General features: G+C 40.7%; 1 protein-coding gene across 1 annotated transcript in view; it reads left to right on the top strand.

The window, feature by feature from the left end:
- Positions 1-15398, top strand: part of LOC124286078 (histone deacetylase 6-like) — a 58959-nt gene extending 43561 nt beyond the window's left edge. Inside the window, 13 exon segments of the mRNA XM_046722403.1 lie at positions 311-364; positions 1391-1478; positions 2062-2102; positions 2789-2888; positions 3426-3497; positions 4388-4413; positions 4796-4900; positions 5712-5780; positions 6954-7080; positions 7331-7396; positions 7618-7677; positions 8014-8103; positions 15351-15398. Of these exon segments, the coding sequence (XP_046578359.1) occupies positions 311-364; positions 1391-1478; positions 2062-2102; positions 2789-2888; positions 3426-3497; positions 4388-4413; positions 4796-4900; positions 5712-5780; positions 6954-7080; positions 7331-7396; positions 7618-7677; positions 8014-8103; positions 15351-15398 (946 nt within the window).
- The last annotated feature ends 707 nt before the right edge of the window (positions 15399-16105 follow it).

Below are 16105 nucleotides of genomic sequence, written 5' to 3' on the forward strand. Positions count from 1 at the left end.
ATTATACATGCAGGGAATCCTGGTGAGAACATGTTCCAAGCACCACATGCCTGCCCATAGAGGTTATTGAGTGATCATTAAGATAAGTGTCCTGTTTTGTCTCGCTGATCTAGTACATTTCTGTTGTTGTCTGTACGGCTAATATCGTTTGTCCTACAGTGATGGTAGGTATAATCTCCTGCTGGGACGGTATCTTTAACGTTACAGGATGTTATCACTAAAGTTACTGGAAATGTCAATATATTTAGGTGATTTTACCAATGTTTGGTCGAAGACCAGTTTATTTATTTATTGTTTTCTCTTTTGACAGAACCTGCATAGTGTTTGATGCTGATATGAGAGCACATAAAAATATGAGTTTCAAGTAAGTATATCTTTTGAACAAACCTGAAACAGTTTGTAAAACTAAATGCTGCAGTCGTAGGTACGTCCCCCTTGCTGTTGACTAAAGATATTTCAAAAGCTGTGGTGAGTTAAGGTAGTCGAAATGCTGTGATATTGCTGAGTTAAGGTAGTTGAACAGCTGTGATATTGGAGAGTTAAGGTAGTTGAACAGCTGTGATATTGGAGAGTTAAGGTAGTTGAACAGCTGTGATATTGGTGAGTTAAGGTAGTTGAACAGCAGTGATATTGGAGAGTTAAGGTAGTTGAACAGCTGTGATATTGGAGAGTTAAGGTATTTGAACAGCTGTGATATTGCTGAGTTAAGGTAGTTGAACAGCTGTGATATTGCTGAGTTAAGGTAGTTGAACAGCTGTGATATTGCTGAGTTAAGGTAGTTGAACAGCTGTGATATTGCTGAGTTAAGGTAGTTGAACAGCTGTGATATTGCTGAGGTAAGGTAGTTGTACAGCTGTGATATTGCTGAGTTAAGGTAGTTGAACAGCTGTGATATTGCTGAGTTAAGGTAGTTGAACAGCTGTGATATTGCTGACTTAAGGTAGTTGAACAGCTGTGATATTGCTGAGTTAAGGTAGTTGAACAGCTGTGATATTGCTGAGTTAAGGTAGTTGTACAGCTGTGATATTGGTGAGTTAAGGTAGTTGAACAGCTGTGATATTGCTGGCTTGATTTCAAAGTATTTCTTCACCCTCAGTCTACAGAGAACAGCAGTTTATATTCTGTCAGTTACTTCGGCTGTTGGATAATGCGTTGAGTGCCACCGCACAGGCAGCTTGGATTTTGTGCCTCCCAGGGAGCTGAGAATGAACATTAACCATTGACCGGGTAGGAGCAAAGTACTGGTAGCATCAATATCATTCAAGTGGTGGACGCGGTCAGGCACATTATTGATGTTCAGTTGTTGTTGTTGTGATGTCTGACAGCGTATTGTTTGCATTAGAAGTTGAGTCTATGATATCAAAAGACTGTTAAATAAATACTTTTGTAGAGGTCATCCAGAGCGGCCCGACAGAATTTCTCGAATCTACAACCAGCACATAGAGTGGGGCCTGTACAGCCGATGTCTGCCGGTTGAGGTAAGACGTGTTACAGTACAAGTTGTCGTACACCACCACACAATCCAGTGATTGACATCATGAGCATCGACCCTGATGGTTGAAATACAGTAATATGCAGTCAACCAACCAACAAACTTGACAGCCTGGTGTATTTATTTCTTATGACAATGGACAGGTTCAGAAAGTTCACAAGAGATGCATGCGTATGGGGAAGTTTCACGCAGAGTTAGTGAGTCAAATGACAACATTGTGCTTTGTTTCTCTCAGCCAGAAAAGGTTCAGCATCTTAATTATCAGCCATACTCCATTAAAATGTGTAGAAGGGTGTTGAGTCATCAGATGACATACTTACTTTGTGAGCCACTTTGTTCATGTGGACAAGGCGTTCGACTTTGATTCAGAAGGTTTGTGGGGTGAATCCCTGAGTGGCACTTGGATATTTTATGGCAGCTTCACAAGCATGAAGGCATGTATAAACCGGTTTTCTTCATTTGTGCTTTTCAGATATATCTCAAGGGAATACCTAAATTCCTTTTTCTCAATGTTTCATTATGTACCATTTTTTCTTGTTTATGGGAAGTAATTCTGTCTCATTTTGCAGTCACGGTTGGCAACAGAAGAGGAGTTAGGAACAATACATAGGTAAGACATGTCCTGTGTCAGTGTGCATACACTGGTGATTAATGATAAACTGCCCACAAATATTGGAGTGAACTCTATGTAACAACTTCGGGTGTGGGTTGTCAGCGTTAGTGATTGTGGAGCAGGCAAAGTATCACAGAGTAACAACTCCTACTTCAGCTTCTTCCAGGATGTCCAGACGAAGCTGATGCTTTAGATGTGATGGAGTTGAAATACTTGATTGTGCCAGCCCTGTCCCAGCCCTGTCCCAGCCATGTCTCAGCCTTGTCCCAAACCCTGTGCCAACCCTGCCCTGTGCCAACCCTGTCCCATCCATGTCTCAGCCCAGTCCCAAACCCTGTGCCAACCCTGTCTCAGCCCTGTCCCAACCCTGTCCCAACCCAGTCCCAACCCTGTCTCAACCCTGTCCCAGCCCTGTCCCAACCCTGTCCCAACCCAGTCCCAACCCTGTCTCAGCCCTGTCTCATCCCTGTCCAAACCCCGTCTCAGCCCTGTCCCAACCCTGTCTCAGCCCTGTCCCAACCCTGTCCCAACCCTGTCCCAACCCTGTCCCAACCCTTGCAATAGGTACAAACAGGGCAACTTCCCTCTTTCAGTTGGTTTATTTGATCAATAATACAGGACTAGTGGTATAAGGGGAGACAATTTCTGTGTGTAATGTACTAGTATAAGTCTTCTGTCTCCAGCGAGGTGTACATATCTGAGATGAAAGAAACACCAGACAAGACCCAGCAGGAACTGGACAATGTCATGAAGTGGAGGATGAGTTCCATATTTGTCTGCAAGGTAAGGACTGTGCCATAGATACACGCATGAATGTTTACAGAGAGTCTTCCTTATATTCCTCAGATGGAGGTGGTTTAAATGTGTCCAAGTTAAAGCAAATAGTTTGTATAATGTGTCTGCGTGGGTTAACCATGTTGAAACTGGGGTATGGTACCTCACAGGGCTAGGGGTATCTCATGGGTAGGGGTATCTCATAGGGCTAGGGGTATCTTAAAGGGCTAGGGGTATCTCACAGGGGTAGGCGTATCTCATAGGGCTAGGGGTATCTCATAGGGGCAGGGGTATCTCATAGCATGCATATCCAGTAAAATAGTGCTACATGCAACATTAAAACCCATTTCACTTGTGACATTAACTGATTATTCTGTGGGGTATTAATGCTATTTGTTAAGAACACTAAGATGATGTTTACCAACATATATATGCGATGTCTGTATATATATAGAATGTTGTATATTCCTGCAACATGAAGAGAACCCAACAGAGAGAGAATGACCGGCTTATCCACCAGTAGCAAGGTTCTGCCCACTATTTCAGGACACATATCGATGTGCGCTGCTGTCGTGTGGAAGCGTCCTGAATGTCGTAGACACGGTGCTGTCTGGCAAGGTCAGTCTACATATCTGTATTAGGGACCCCTCATCTGTACCGGGTATATCAGAACAGGGTGGTGATGGGAAGAGGTGCTGTATGGCAAGGTCAGTCTACATATCTGTATTAGGGACACTTCATCTGTATATCAGAACAGGGTGGGGAGAGGTGCTGTATAGCAAGGTCAGTCTACATATCTGTATTAGGGACCCTTCATCTGTATATCAGAACAGGTTGGGGAAAGGTGCTGTATGGCAAGGTCAGTGTACATATCTGTATTAGGGACCCATCATCTGTATATCAGAACAGGGTGGTGATGGGAAGAGGTGCTGTCTGGCAAGGTCAGTGTACATATCTGTATTAGGGACCCTTCATCTGTATATCAGAACAGGGTGGGGGGAGGTGCTGTCTGGCAAGGTCAGTGTACATATCTGTATTAGGGACCCTTCATCTGTATATCAGAACAGGGTGGTGATTGGGAAGAGGTGCTGTCTGGCAAGGTCAGTGTACATATCTGTATTAGGGACCCTTCATCTGTATATCAGAACAGGGTGGTGATTGGGAAGAGGTGCTGTCTGGCAAGGTCAGTGTACATATCTGTATTAGGGACCCTTCATCTGTATATCAGAACAGGGTGGTGATTGGGAAGAGGTGCTGTCTGGCAAGGTCAGTGTACATATCTGTATTAGGGACACTTCATCTGTATATCAGAACAGGGTGGTGATGGGAAGAGGTGCTGTCTGGCAAGGTCAGTGCTCATATCTGTATTAGGGACCCCTCATCATGATGAAAGATTGCCTTCAGCCTTCAGCCTTCAGCCTTCAGCTCAGTGGTGTACCTTAGTTGTGACAGGATCTGGTGATTATTGCAGTTTGTGGTATGTTATATGTGATGTATCTTTGTTCCAGGCACAGAATGGTGTTGCAATTGTAAGGTAAGCAGTGATATGTGCTTTCTGTCCAACATGTTCTCAGGATCAAACTGAATAATAGTGTCAAAACATGTAAAAAACACTGTCTATGTCCTGTCTATGAACCTTTATTCAGGAGACGTTGTGCAGAGATTGCTTTGTGTTGTGCACAGGTGTTGCCAACATCTTGTTCTGCTAATGTGTTTTAGTACAGACGCCCAGGTTTACACATTCCGCTCTCTGGTGTGAACACTTTATAGGGGGATCAGTAATAACATAACTTGTTCAATTAACACAACACTGGAAGTGTTCAGTAAAACACTGGGCCCAGTAAAACACTTGGACAAAAGCTGAAGCCTCATTACTTACAAATGGGAGAGTCCCTACAGTGTGTTTGTTGTTACAGACCTCCAGGCCACCATGCTGAGTGCGACAAGGCCATGGGCTTCTGCTTCTTCAACAGCGTAGCTGTGGCTGTGAAGTATGCCCAGAACAAGTTCGGTGTCAAGCGGTGAGTGGCAAGATAAGATTGATATAAGACCTGGTAAAAGCAGGCATATCAACCTGATTGTTGTAGCTTGTAAACATACAACCCTTTGTTGGGGTTTGGAAGAAGTGAAACAAGGTAGAACCATTTGTGTGACATGAAGTTCCAGCCCTGTCCAAGCCTGTGCCAGTTCTCTGTGATGCTGTCCCAACCCTGTCCCATCCCTGTCGCAACCCTGTGCCAGTTCTGTGTGATGCTGTCCAAGCTGTCCCAGCCCTGTGCCAGCCCTGTCCCAGTCCTGTCCAAGTTCTGTCCCAACCCCGTCCCAGTTCTGTGCGATGTTGTCCCAACCCTGTCCCAGTCCTGACCCATACCTGTCCCAACATTGTCCCAGTTCTGTGCGATGCTGTCCCAACCCTGTCCCAGTCCTGACCCATACCTGTCCCAACATTGTCCCAGTTCTGTCCGATGCTGTCCGCACCCTGTCCCAATCCTGTCCCATGCTGTCCCAACTCTGGCCCAGATTTTCCCAACCCTGTCCCAGTTATGTCCCAGGCTGTCTCAACCCTATCCCAGCCCTGAGAAAACCTCCGTGTGTGTAGTGGGGAGGCAACTACTGTATGTAGTGTATAAGGGGAAGCAACCTCTGTGTCTAGTGTGCAGCTTTGCAGTTGCCTCCACTCTGACACAGTGGACATTGTGCAGATAACACTTGTCTATAATGTAGAGCAAAGTGATTAGTCATAATGTCGTCTTGTTAATTTTCAATGCTTAGGGGGCATATTCTCACAATGTGTAAGTATATATTAATGTCAAAATTTGTGCCATGTTTCAGAATCCTAATCCTTGACTGGGACGTCCATCATGGGAACGGCACCCAGCATGTATTTCAGGATGATCCCAGGTAGCTATGATACATGCACACGTTACTATTGACTTCAATATATACTCAGTTCACTATATACTCACCTCAATATTCACTACTGTGTATATACCATTCTATCCACTAAAATATATACTCACCTTACTACAATATACACTCACCTTACTATTCACTGCAATATATACTCCAATATATACTCACCTTATTCACTATATATACTCACCTTACTATTCACTAAAATATATACTCACCTTACTATTCACTAAAATATATACTCACCTTACTATTCACAGTAATATACACTCACCTTACTATTCACTGCAATATATACTCACCTTACTAATCACCGCAATATACACTCACCTTACTATTCACTGCATATACACTCACACCTTACTTTCACTTTCACTGCAATATATACTCACCTTACTATTCACAGCAATATACACTCACCTTACTATTCACTGCAATATACACTCACCTTACTATTCACTATAATATATACTCACCTTACTATTCACTGCAATATACACTCACCTTACTATTCACTGCAATATATACTCACCTTACTATTCACTGCAATATACACTCACCTTACTATTCACTGTAATATATACTCACCTTACTATTCACTGCAATATATACTCACCTTACTATTCACTGCAATATATACTCACCTTACTATTCATTCAATATATACTCACATTTACTATTCACAGTAATATATACTATTACTATTCATGTAATATACAACTATACTACTCACCTTTACTATTCACTGCAATATACACTCACCTTACTATTCACTGCAATATATACTCACCTTACTATTCACAGTAATGTACTCACACTATTCACAGTAATATACACTCACCTTCTATTCACATATATACCTTACTACTCACTTCAATATATACTCACCTTACTATTCATGCAATATATACTCACCTTACTATTCACAATCATATATACTCACCTTACTATTCATTACAATATACGCTTACTTTACTATTCACGGCAATGTATATTCACCTGACTATTCCGCTCAGGATATAAATTAACTCTAAGATTCTACTGATGTTAATCTTTGGGAATTTTAGCCGAACATGTGTGATCCACATTTCATGTTACATTCTCCATACATGAAACCCAATACGATGTTACACCTGACTATATTTATTGTTCTTTCTTCAGTGTCCTGTTTATATCGTTACATCGCTATGACAACGGTGGGTTTTATCCTGCAAGCGTTGACGGCAACTACACAGAGGTCGGCTATGGTGAAGGAGCCGGCTACAACATCAACGTGTCGTGGAGCGGGGTAGGACATCATCATTCTAACCAGGCTGAAGTACAGTGCAGTACTATTCTCATGTCGTTCATGACGTTGTGTATAATGCAAGTCAAACCATGAATGTGCTGTTGCTAGGCTACAAGGGACATTGTTTACATTATTTCCCCTTCTTGGTGTAATTATACAACACAACCAAACAAACGTAGTTATCAGTTGTTATGACATGTTATTTCACTGTAGGTCATACAGTGCTGTAATCCCATGAGCTTCCTTCCAGGGTCGCATGGGGGACTCGGAGTACATCAGCGCCTTCCAGCAGATCATCATGCCTGTGGCCTATGAGGTGAGCAGCATAGGGGGGACATGTTGGTAAGAGAAAAAATCACCTAAAAAATGAACACATGACACTGATGTATCTGGTATTCCAAAATAGACATGTGGGTTAAAAGGTTTGTATTTTGTCACATATTTAAGATCATTATTTCTCGCATTCAAAAGTATTACATTATTGTAAAACTTACTGTCTCCACAAACTGGTGATACGCCTACACACCTCTCTTGCAGTTTGCTCCAGACCTGGTCTTGGTGTCCGCGGGGTTCGATGCCGCCAGAGGTGACCCACTGGTAAGTCCCTTCTTGCTCTGTGACATGTTGGTGAATGTGTGATTCCTACTCGTCAGAGTCAGAGTGAGGGTGTCGTATCACAATAACTTGCATCCAAGTGATATTTGTTAATGTCTTCACGTGTGTAACTACTTGTTTCCCACCTGCAGGACACAAACTGATAGCCTCTGCTGGGTCAATAGTGAATCAACCTTTGACATTTAAGTAATGACATTGAGCTGTGTTTGAATAAATGTTTTTGAGGCGTGCCGGACATATTTATGACATGTCTGATCGCTATATGAGGCATAATATTGTCCTGGACATTGTCTAATCCTCTGATTTGCTGTATCCCAGGGCGGGTATGACATCACACCAGCAGGGTATGCTCACATGACACATATGCTGAGTGGTCTTGCCAATGGCAGAGTGGTGGTTCTTCTTGAGGTGAGTTGTGGTTCTTCTTGAGGTGAGTTGTGGGTGTTCTTGAGGTGAGTTGTGGGTGTTCTTGAGGTGAGTTGTGGTTCTTCTTGAGGTGAGTTGTGGGTGTTCTTGAGGTGAGTTGTGGTTCTTCTTGAGGTGAGTTGTGTTCTTGTCTTCTTGAGGTGAGTTGTGGGATTATGAGGAGGACAACACCCCAAAATGTCTAAGATCTGTACCAGTCAGATGTATGGTAAATGTCTAAGATCTGTACCAGCAGATGTATGATAAATGTCTAAGATCTGTACCAGTAGATGTATGTCTAAGATCTGTACCAGTAGATGTATGTCTAAGATCTGTACCAGTAGATGTATGTCTAAGATCTGTACCAGTAGATGTATGGTAAATGTCTAAGATCTGTACCAGCAGATGTATGTAAATGTCTAAGATCCGTACCAAATGTCTAAGATCTGTACCAGTAGATGTATGGTAAATGTCTAAGATCTGTACCAGCAGATGTATGGTAAATGTCTAAGATCTGTACCAGTCAGATGTATGGTAAATGTCTAAGATCTGTACCAGCAGATGTATGGTAAATGTCTAAGATCTGTACCAGTAGATGTATGGTAAATGTCTAAGATCTGTACCAAGATCTGTACCAGTACCAGAGATATAAATGTCTAAGATCTGTACCAAATGTCTAAGATCTGTACCAGTAGATGTATGGTAAATGTCTAAGATCTGTACCAGTAGATGTATGGTAAATGTCTAAGATCTGTACCAGTAGATGTATGGTAAATGTCTAAGATCTGTACCAGTAGATGTATGTCTAAGATCTGTACCAGTAGATGTATGTCTAAGATCTGTACCAGTAGATGTATGTCTAAGATCTGTACCAGTAGATGTATGGTAAATGTCTAAGATCTGTACCAGTAGATGTATGGTAAATGTCTAAGATCTGTACCAGCAGATGTATGGTAAATGTCTAAGATCTGTACCAAATGTCTAAGATCTGTACCAGCAGATGTATGGTAAATGTCTAAGATCTGTACCAGTAGATGTATGGTAAATGTCTAAGATCTGTACCAGTAGATGTATGGTAAATGTCTAAGATCTGTACCAGCAGATGTAAATGTCTAAGATCCGTACCAAATGTCTAAGATCTGTACCAGTAGATGTATGGTAAATGTCTAAGATCTGTACCAGCAGATGTATGGTAAATGTCTAAGATCTGTACCAGTAGATGTATGGTAAATGTCTAAGATCTGTACCAGTAGATGTATGGTAAATGTCTAAGATCTGTACCAGTAGATGTATGGTAATGTCTGTACCAAATGTCTAAGATCTGTACCAGTAGATGTATGGTAAATGTCTAAGATCCGTACCAAATGTCTAAGATCTGTACCAGTAGATGTATGGTAAATGTCTAAGATCCGTACCAAATGTCTAAGATCTGTACCAGTAGATGTATGGTAAATGTCTAAGATCTGTACCAGCAGATGTATGGTAAATGTCTAAGATCCGTACCAAATGTCTAAGATCTGTACCAGTAGATGTATGGTAAATGTCTAAGATCTGTACCAGTAGATGTATGGTAAATGTCTAAGATCTGTACCAGTAGATGTATGGTAAATGTCTAAGATCTGTACCAGCAGATGTATGGTAAATGTCTAAGATCTGTACCAAATGTCTAAGATCTGTACCAGTAGATGTATGGTAAATGTCTAAGATCTGTACCAGTAGATGTATGGTAAATGTCTAAGATCTGTACCAAATGTCTAAGATCTGTACCAGTAGATGTATGGTAAATGTCTAAGATCTGTACCAGCAGATGTATGGTAAATGTCTAAGATCTGTACCAGTAGATGTATGGTAAATGTCTAAGATCTGTACCAGTAGATGTATGGTAAATGTCTAAGATCTGTACCAGCAGATGTATGGTAAATGTCTAAGATCTGTACCAGTAGATGTATGGTAAATGTCTAAGATCTGTACCAGTAGATAAATGTCTAAGATCTGTACCAGTAGATGTATGTCTAAGATCTGTACCAGTAGATGTATGGCTAAGATCTGTACCAGTAGATGTATGGTAAATGTCTAAGATCTGTACCAGCAGATGTATGGTAAATGTCTAAGATCTGTACCAGTAGATGTATGGTAAATGTCTAAGATCTGTACCAGCAGATGTATGGTAAATGTCTAAGATCCGTACCAAATGTCTAAGATCTGTACCAGTAGATGTATGGTAAATGTCTAAGATCTGTACCAGTAGATGTATGGTAAATGTCTAAGATCTGTACCAAATGTCTAAGATCTGTACCAGCAGATGTATGGTAAATGTCTAAGATCCGTACCAAATGTCTAAGATCTGTACCAGCAGATGTATGGTAAATGTCTAAGATCTGTACCAGTAGATGTATGGTAAATGTCTAAGATCTGTACCAGTAGATGTATGGTAAATGTCTAAGATCTGTACCAGCAGATGTATGGTAAATGTCTAAGATCTGTACCAGTAGATGTATGGTAAATGTCTAAGATCTGTACCAGTAGATGTATGGTAAATGTCTAAGATCTGTACCAGTAGATGTATGGTAAATGTCTAAGATCTGTACCAGCAGATGTATGGTAAATGTCTAAGATCTGTACCAGCAGATGTATGGTAAATGTCTAAGATCTGTACCAGTAGATGTCGAAGATCTGTACCAGTGGATGTATGGTAAATGTCTAAGATCTGTACCAGCAGATGTATGGTAAATGTCTAAGATCTGTACCAGTAGATGTATGGTAAATGTCTAAGATCTGTACCAGCAGATGTATGGTAAATGTCTAAGATCCGTACCAAATGTCTAAGATCTGTACCAGTAGATGTATGGTAAATGTCTAAGATCTGTACCAGCAGATGTATGGTAAATGTCTAAGATCTGTACCAGTAGATGTATGGTAAATGTCTAAGATCTGTACCAGTAGATGTATGGTAAATGTCTAAGATCTGTACCAGTAGATGTAAATGTCTAAGATCTGTACCAGTAGATGTATGGTAAATGTCTAAGATCTGTACCAGTAGATGTATGGTAAATGTCTAAGATCCAGTAGATGTATGGTAAATGTCTAAGATCTGTACCAGTAGATGTATGGTGATCTGTAAATGTCTAAGATCTGTACCAGTGTATGTATGTCTAAGTACTCCATGTCTAAGATCTGTACCAGTAGATGTATGGTAAATGTCTAAGATACCAAGATGTATGTCTAAGATCTGTACCAGTAGATGTATGGTAAATGTCTAAGATCTGTACCAGTATGTGCTAGAAAAAGTAAAACTTGTATGTATCTGTACCAGTAGCAGTATGTAACTCTAAGATCTGTACCAGTAGATGTATGGTAAATGTCTAAGATCTGTACCAGTGCATGATGTGCACAAGCTCTGCTCCATCTGTGTTTAGGCTTTCAAGAATATTGTACAAATGTCTTCAAGATCTGTACAACACTTTTGATTAGTTGTTTTCAAATAATCACACAACGGTGTGCAGCTACATCAGTGATAAGAAACTAACATGGTGGATATGTATTTGGCTAAGGGCAAATGGGCTGTACCTGCTGCAGCTGCACTTACAGAGCAGAACTTCATGCAGAGATGATTTTAGTGCTCATCTATCAACCCTCTCAGAAGGGAGACTACTGCTGCTGCCATGTGACTATTTCAGCCATGTGATCAAATTGGCGGGGATGTTCATTCCATACCTGAATACAAGAAATAGATGGAAAAAACTTATCCATAACATGTTGAAGAAAAGTTGTTTGTTGGATAGGTCAAACGAGAGCAACACAAAAACAGCTCACAAATTTGGTCAGTTTTGATGAAGTAAAAGAATTATTTACTAAGTCCAGTCTGTGAGCCAGCTTCCTATTGTGTGTGCATGAGTGAGTAAGGTTCAGCTCTCTTGGACCAGTTTACCCGGGGTGTGACCCCATGTCAGCTGTGTGTGTGAGGAAAGGACAATGGTTGTACACTTTTTCCATTTCCTGAAACCAGTGGATGTATACTGACAAACCAGTGGATGTATACTGACAAACCAGTGGATGTATACTGACAAACCAGTGGATGTAAACTGACAAACCAGTGGATGTATACTGACAAACCAGTGGATGTATACTGACAAACCAGTGGATGTATACTGACAGACCAGTGGATGTATACTGACAAACCAGTGGATGTATACTGACAGACCAGTGGATGTATACTGACAGACCAGTGGATGTATACTGACAAACCAGTGGATGTATACTGACAGACCAGTGGATGTATACTGACAAACCAGTGGATGTATACTGACAAACCAGTGGATGTATACTGACAGACCAGTGGATGTATACTGACAAACCAGTGGATGTATACTGACAAACCAGTGGATGTATACTGACAAACCAGTGGATGTATACTGACAGACCAGTGGATGTATACTGACAAACCAGTGGATGTATACTGACAAACCAGTGGATGTATACTGACAAACCAGTGGATGTATACTGACAGACCAGTGGATGTATACTGACAGACCAGTGGATGTATACTGACGGACCAGTGGATGTATACTGACAAACCAGTGGATGTATACTGACAGACCAGTGGATGTATACTGACAAACCAGTGGATGTATACTGACAGACCAGTGGATGTATACTGACAAAGCAATGGATGTATACTGACAAACCAGTGGATGTATACTGACAGACCAGTGGATGTATACTGACAAACCAGTGGATGTATACTGACAGACCAGTGGATGTATACTGACAGACCAGTGGATGTATACTGACAAACCAGTGGATGTATACTGACAAACCAGTGGATGTATACTGACAAACCAGTGGATGTATACTGACAAACCAGTGGATGTATACTGACAAACCAGTGGATGTATACTGACAAACCAGTGGAACAAACCAGTGGATGTATACTGACAAACCAGTGGATGTATACTGACAAACCAGTGGATGTATACTGACAAACCAGTGGATGTATACTGACAAACCAGTGGATGTATACTGACAGACCAGTGGATGTATACTGACAAACCAGTGGATGTATACTGACAAACCAGTGGATGTATACTGACAGACCAGTGGATGTATACTGACAAACCAGTGGATGTATACTGACAAACCAGTGGATGTATACTGACAAACCAGTGGATGTATACTGACAAACCAGTGGATGTATACTGACAAACCAGTGGATGTATACTGACAAACCAGTGGATGTATACTGACAAACCAGTGGATGTATACTGACAAACCAGTGGATGTATACTGACAAACCAGGGATGACAAGGAAGAATCGGCAAGGGATGCAATTCTGCACAGCATGCACTCTGAACTTCTGCTTTCATGCAAGTCTAATCATGTCTTCAAAATGGGGAAAAAAAATAAGGCAGAGTTTTTTTAATGGATGTCAATTTCTTTATTATGTTAACATCCATAAAAAACTGTCTTCCTTATATGCATCACTTCTAAATGCCTGGAAAAAATTTTTCATCATGATTTTTATTTGCATTCCTGGAAGTTTAAAGGGAAACAAAATTCCATGATGACCAAAGACATGTTCCTCAGACAAGGTAACTGCCTGATATTATACACATAACTGTTTTTGGTTGTAATTATGACATTTGCATTTTGTTTTAATTCATTTGCTGATGTGTGCGACATCAGTGGTTAGAATCAAACTGTTTCATACATACAGATAATCCGGCAAAGGTAATCGATTATTACATAGTGGTATTATGTTTATAAGCAGAAACTGGTAGTAAAAGCTGCACTAGAATATATAATTTCTTATACTATAACTCTTTCATTTGACCATTGCATAAATAGAGGATATTATATGAGTGCCCATGTCATACTATGTTTACAACACAAGCACCTAAATGTTGGTATTCCCTGAGCGAAAGCGAGGGATATAGCGATATTTAGGTGCGAGTGTTGTAAACATAGTATGATATTGGCATGAATATAATATTCAGTTCATTACCGAAGTCGTCAAATTGAGGAAAATAAACCAGACATCTACTTTCAAACATAGGATGGCTACCCCTGTCACCGTATGTAGAACGCAATGTCACAGAAGAAACATAATGTCATAGCATTGTTCATGACGTCACATCACTATGACAACGTGATATTTTGCCCTAGGGCATCTTATGAAAAATACGAACCCCAATATTTTCGCCCTCGTAGGTAATAAAAAAATTATTATTGGGTATATTTTAACTGAATCACAGGTAGATTTGTGGAAAAATGTGCATTCAGCTGATTGCTAGTTTCCAGATTAGTTTATGAGAACATTCACACAGTAATCTTCATATCTGTGCATAAAACTATACATAGCAGAACAGAAAGTACAATTTAAATGGTAAATCATTATGTCTAGTGATAATGTATCTCAGATTTCACATTATATTGACAAAGCCATGACCTGGTCGTTTACCTGCAGTCTTAGAAGGGATATTCTGTACTGTTTTTCTGTGCCTACACTACCAATATTCACCAATAAGTCTTTTATGCATTAATCACCAACAAAAACAGTTATCAGTCTGACTGTACCTCTGTATTGTATACCCTTTATTTGATAGACAGCTTCTCACTCTTTGATCCCCCGATAGGTGTCGCTTTGCACAGCACAGGGAAAATAGCGCTCAACACAAGTAAAACTTGTCGAAATTGTTGTCGTTTTTAACCAGATTTGTGTTCCACGAAGAAACAACGCTTTCAATGCTTTCAAAGTTGGAGTTCGTTTCCTGTGAAGGTTATCAGAGGGGACATTTATTACTGTGTCAGAAACTCTAGGCATTGTTTTCAATAGATTTTCGTCTTAGTAATAAGCTGACCATAATAACTAATAGCTCCCAACTTGTGGATAAATGTGTCAGATGGTGTCATTATTGTAAGCATTGCTTTGTAGTTGATATGGGTGATATCGCTCAGCACTGATGTGGGACTATACGTTTCATGCTGGTACAGGTCGTTTGTCCATAATAACCGCCACCTAAACTGTGGCCAAATGAATCTGATAGGAAAATGCATGGACGGCTGAATGGTGATAGGCCCCAGGGGTCACCACTCACACCACTGAGGTGGATTAATCATTGTAGTTGGAACTAGCCGGTGTTGTACCGGTGGGTGGCAGAAACATGGGAGTGTGTTCAGGTGAGCGGGACAGGCTGGCTGTACACGGTGGATGAGATGCCGTGTTGATATTACAAGACTGTTCTTCGCTACAGATTCAAGGAATCAGGAACCTTATGGGATTGGATGGTCAGATTCACTGACTTGCCTGATACATGCTATGGAATTCCAGTAGCCTAGATCGATGCTTGTGATGTTGATCACTGGATTGTCTTGTCCAAAACTTCAGTATTTACAGACTGATATCATATCAGTATCTTGCTGTGTCACCTGCAAGTGGTAATCCTGTAGAACTGAAGTGGGTACATCAGTACATTTGGGAGTATATTCTTGTCTGAAGTCATCGTTTTAGTGTCTCATGTTCATCTGGGTTTGTATATGGATATTTCACTGGAGAGAGGGAAGCTGGCAAATATGAAGATTCCACTTGAACCAGGAGTGTAAACAATAAGAAACCCTGGAAAGATATATTCTGTACCATGAACATAGCCTCCTACCCTCTTCAGCATGTCATTACAGATTCCAAAAGCATCTTATTTCCTCAGTAGGGGATTCATAACTTCACTTATACAGAATGCAATATTGTGAGATTTTCGGAATAAACTCATGATCTTTGATATAGTCAAGGCTATCTTCCATAGGTAAACAAGAAATGTCATCATTATCGATAACATCAGAACCAGTCTGGACATCTACATCTCACATTACCAAGATGCTGCACCAGCCACCACCTGTGACGTTTTAAATGTCTGCCACACAGAGATTATTGATATTAGATTATCTCCTTCAAGGAACTGCTTCCAAATGCCCCTTAGAAATGTTTCAGAACAGTTCTTGAAAAGGTCAAATT

This window comes from Haliotis rubra, unplaced genomic scaffold (assembly GCF_003918875.1).
Source record: "Haliotis rubra isolate DU_JTF1 unplaced genomic scaffold, ASM391887v1 Scf375, whole genome shotgun sequence".
Classification (NCBI taxonomy): domain Eukaryota; kingdom Metazoa; phylum Mollusca; class Gastropoda; order Lepetellida; family Haliotidae; genus Haliotis; species Haliotis rubra.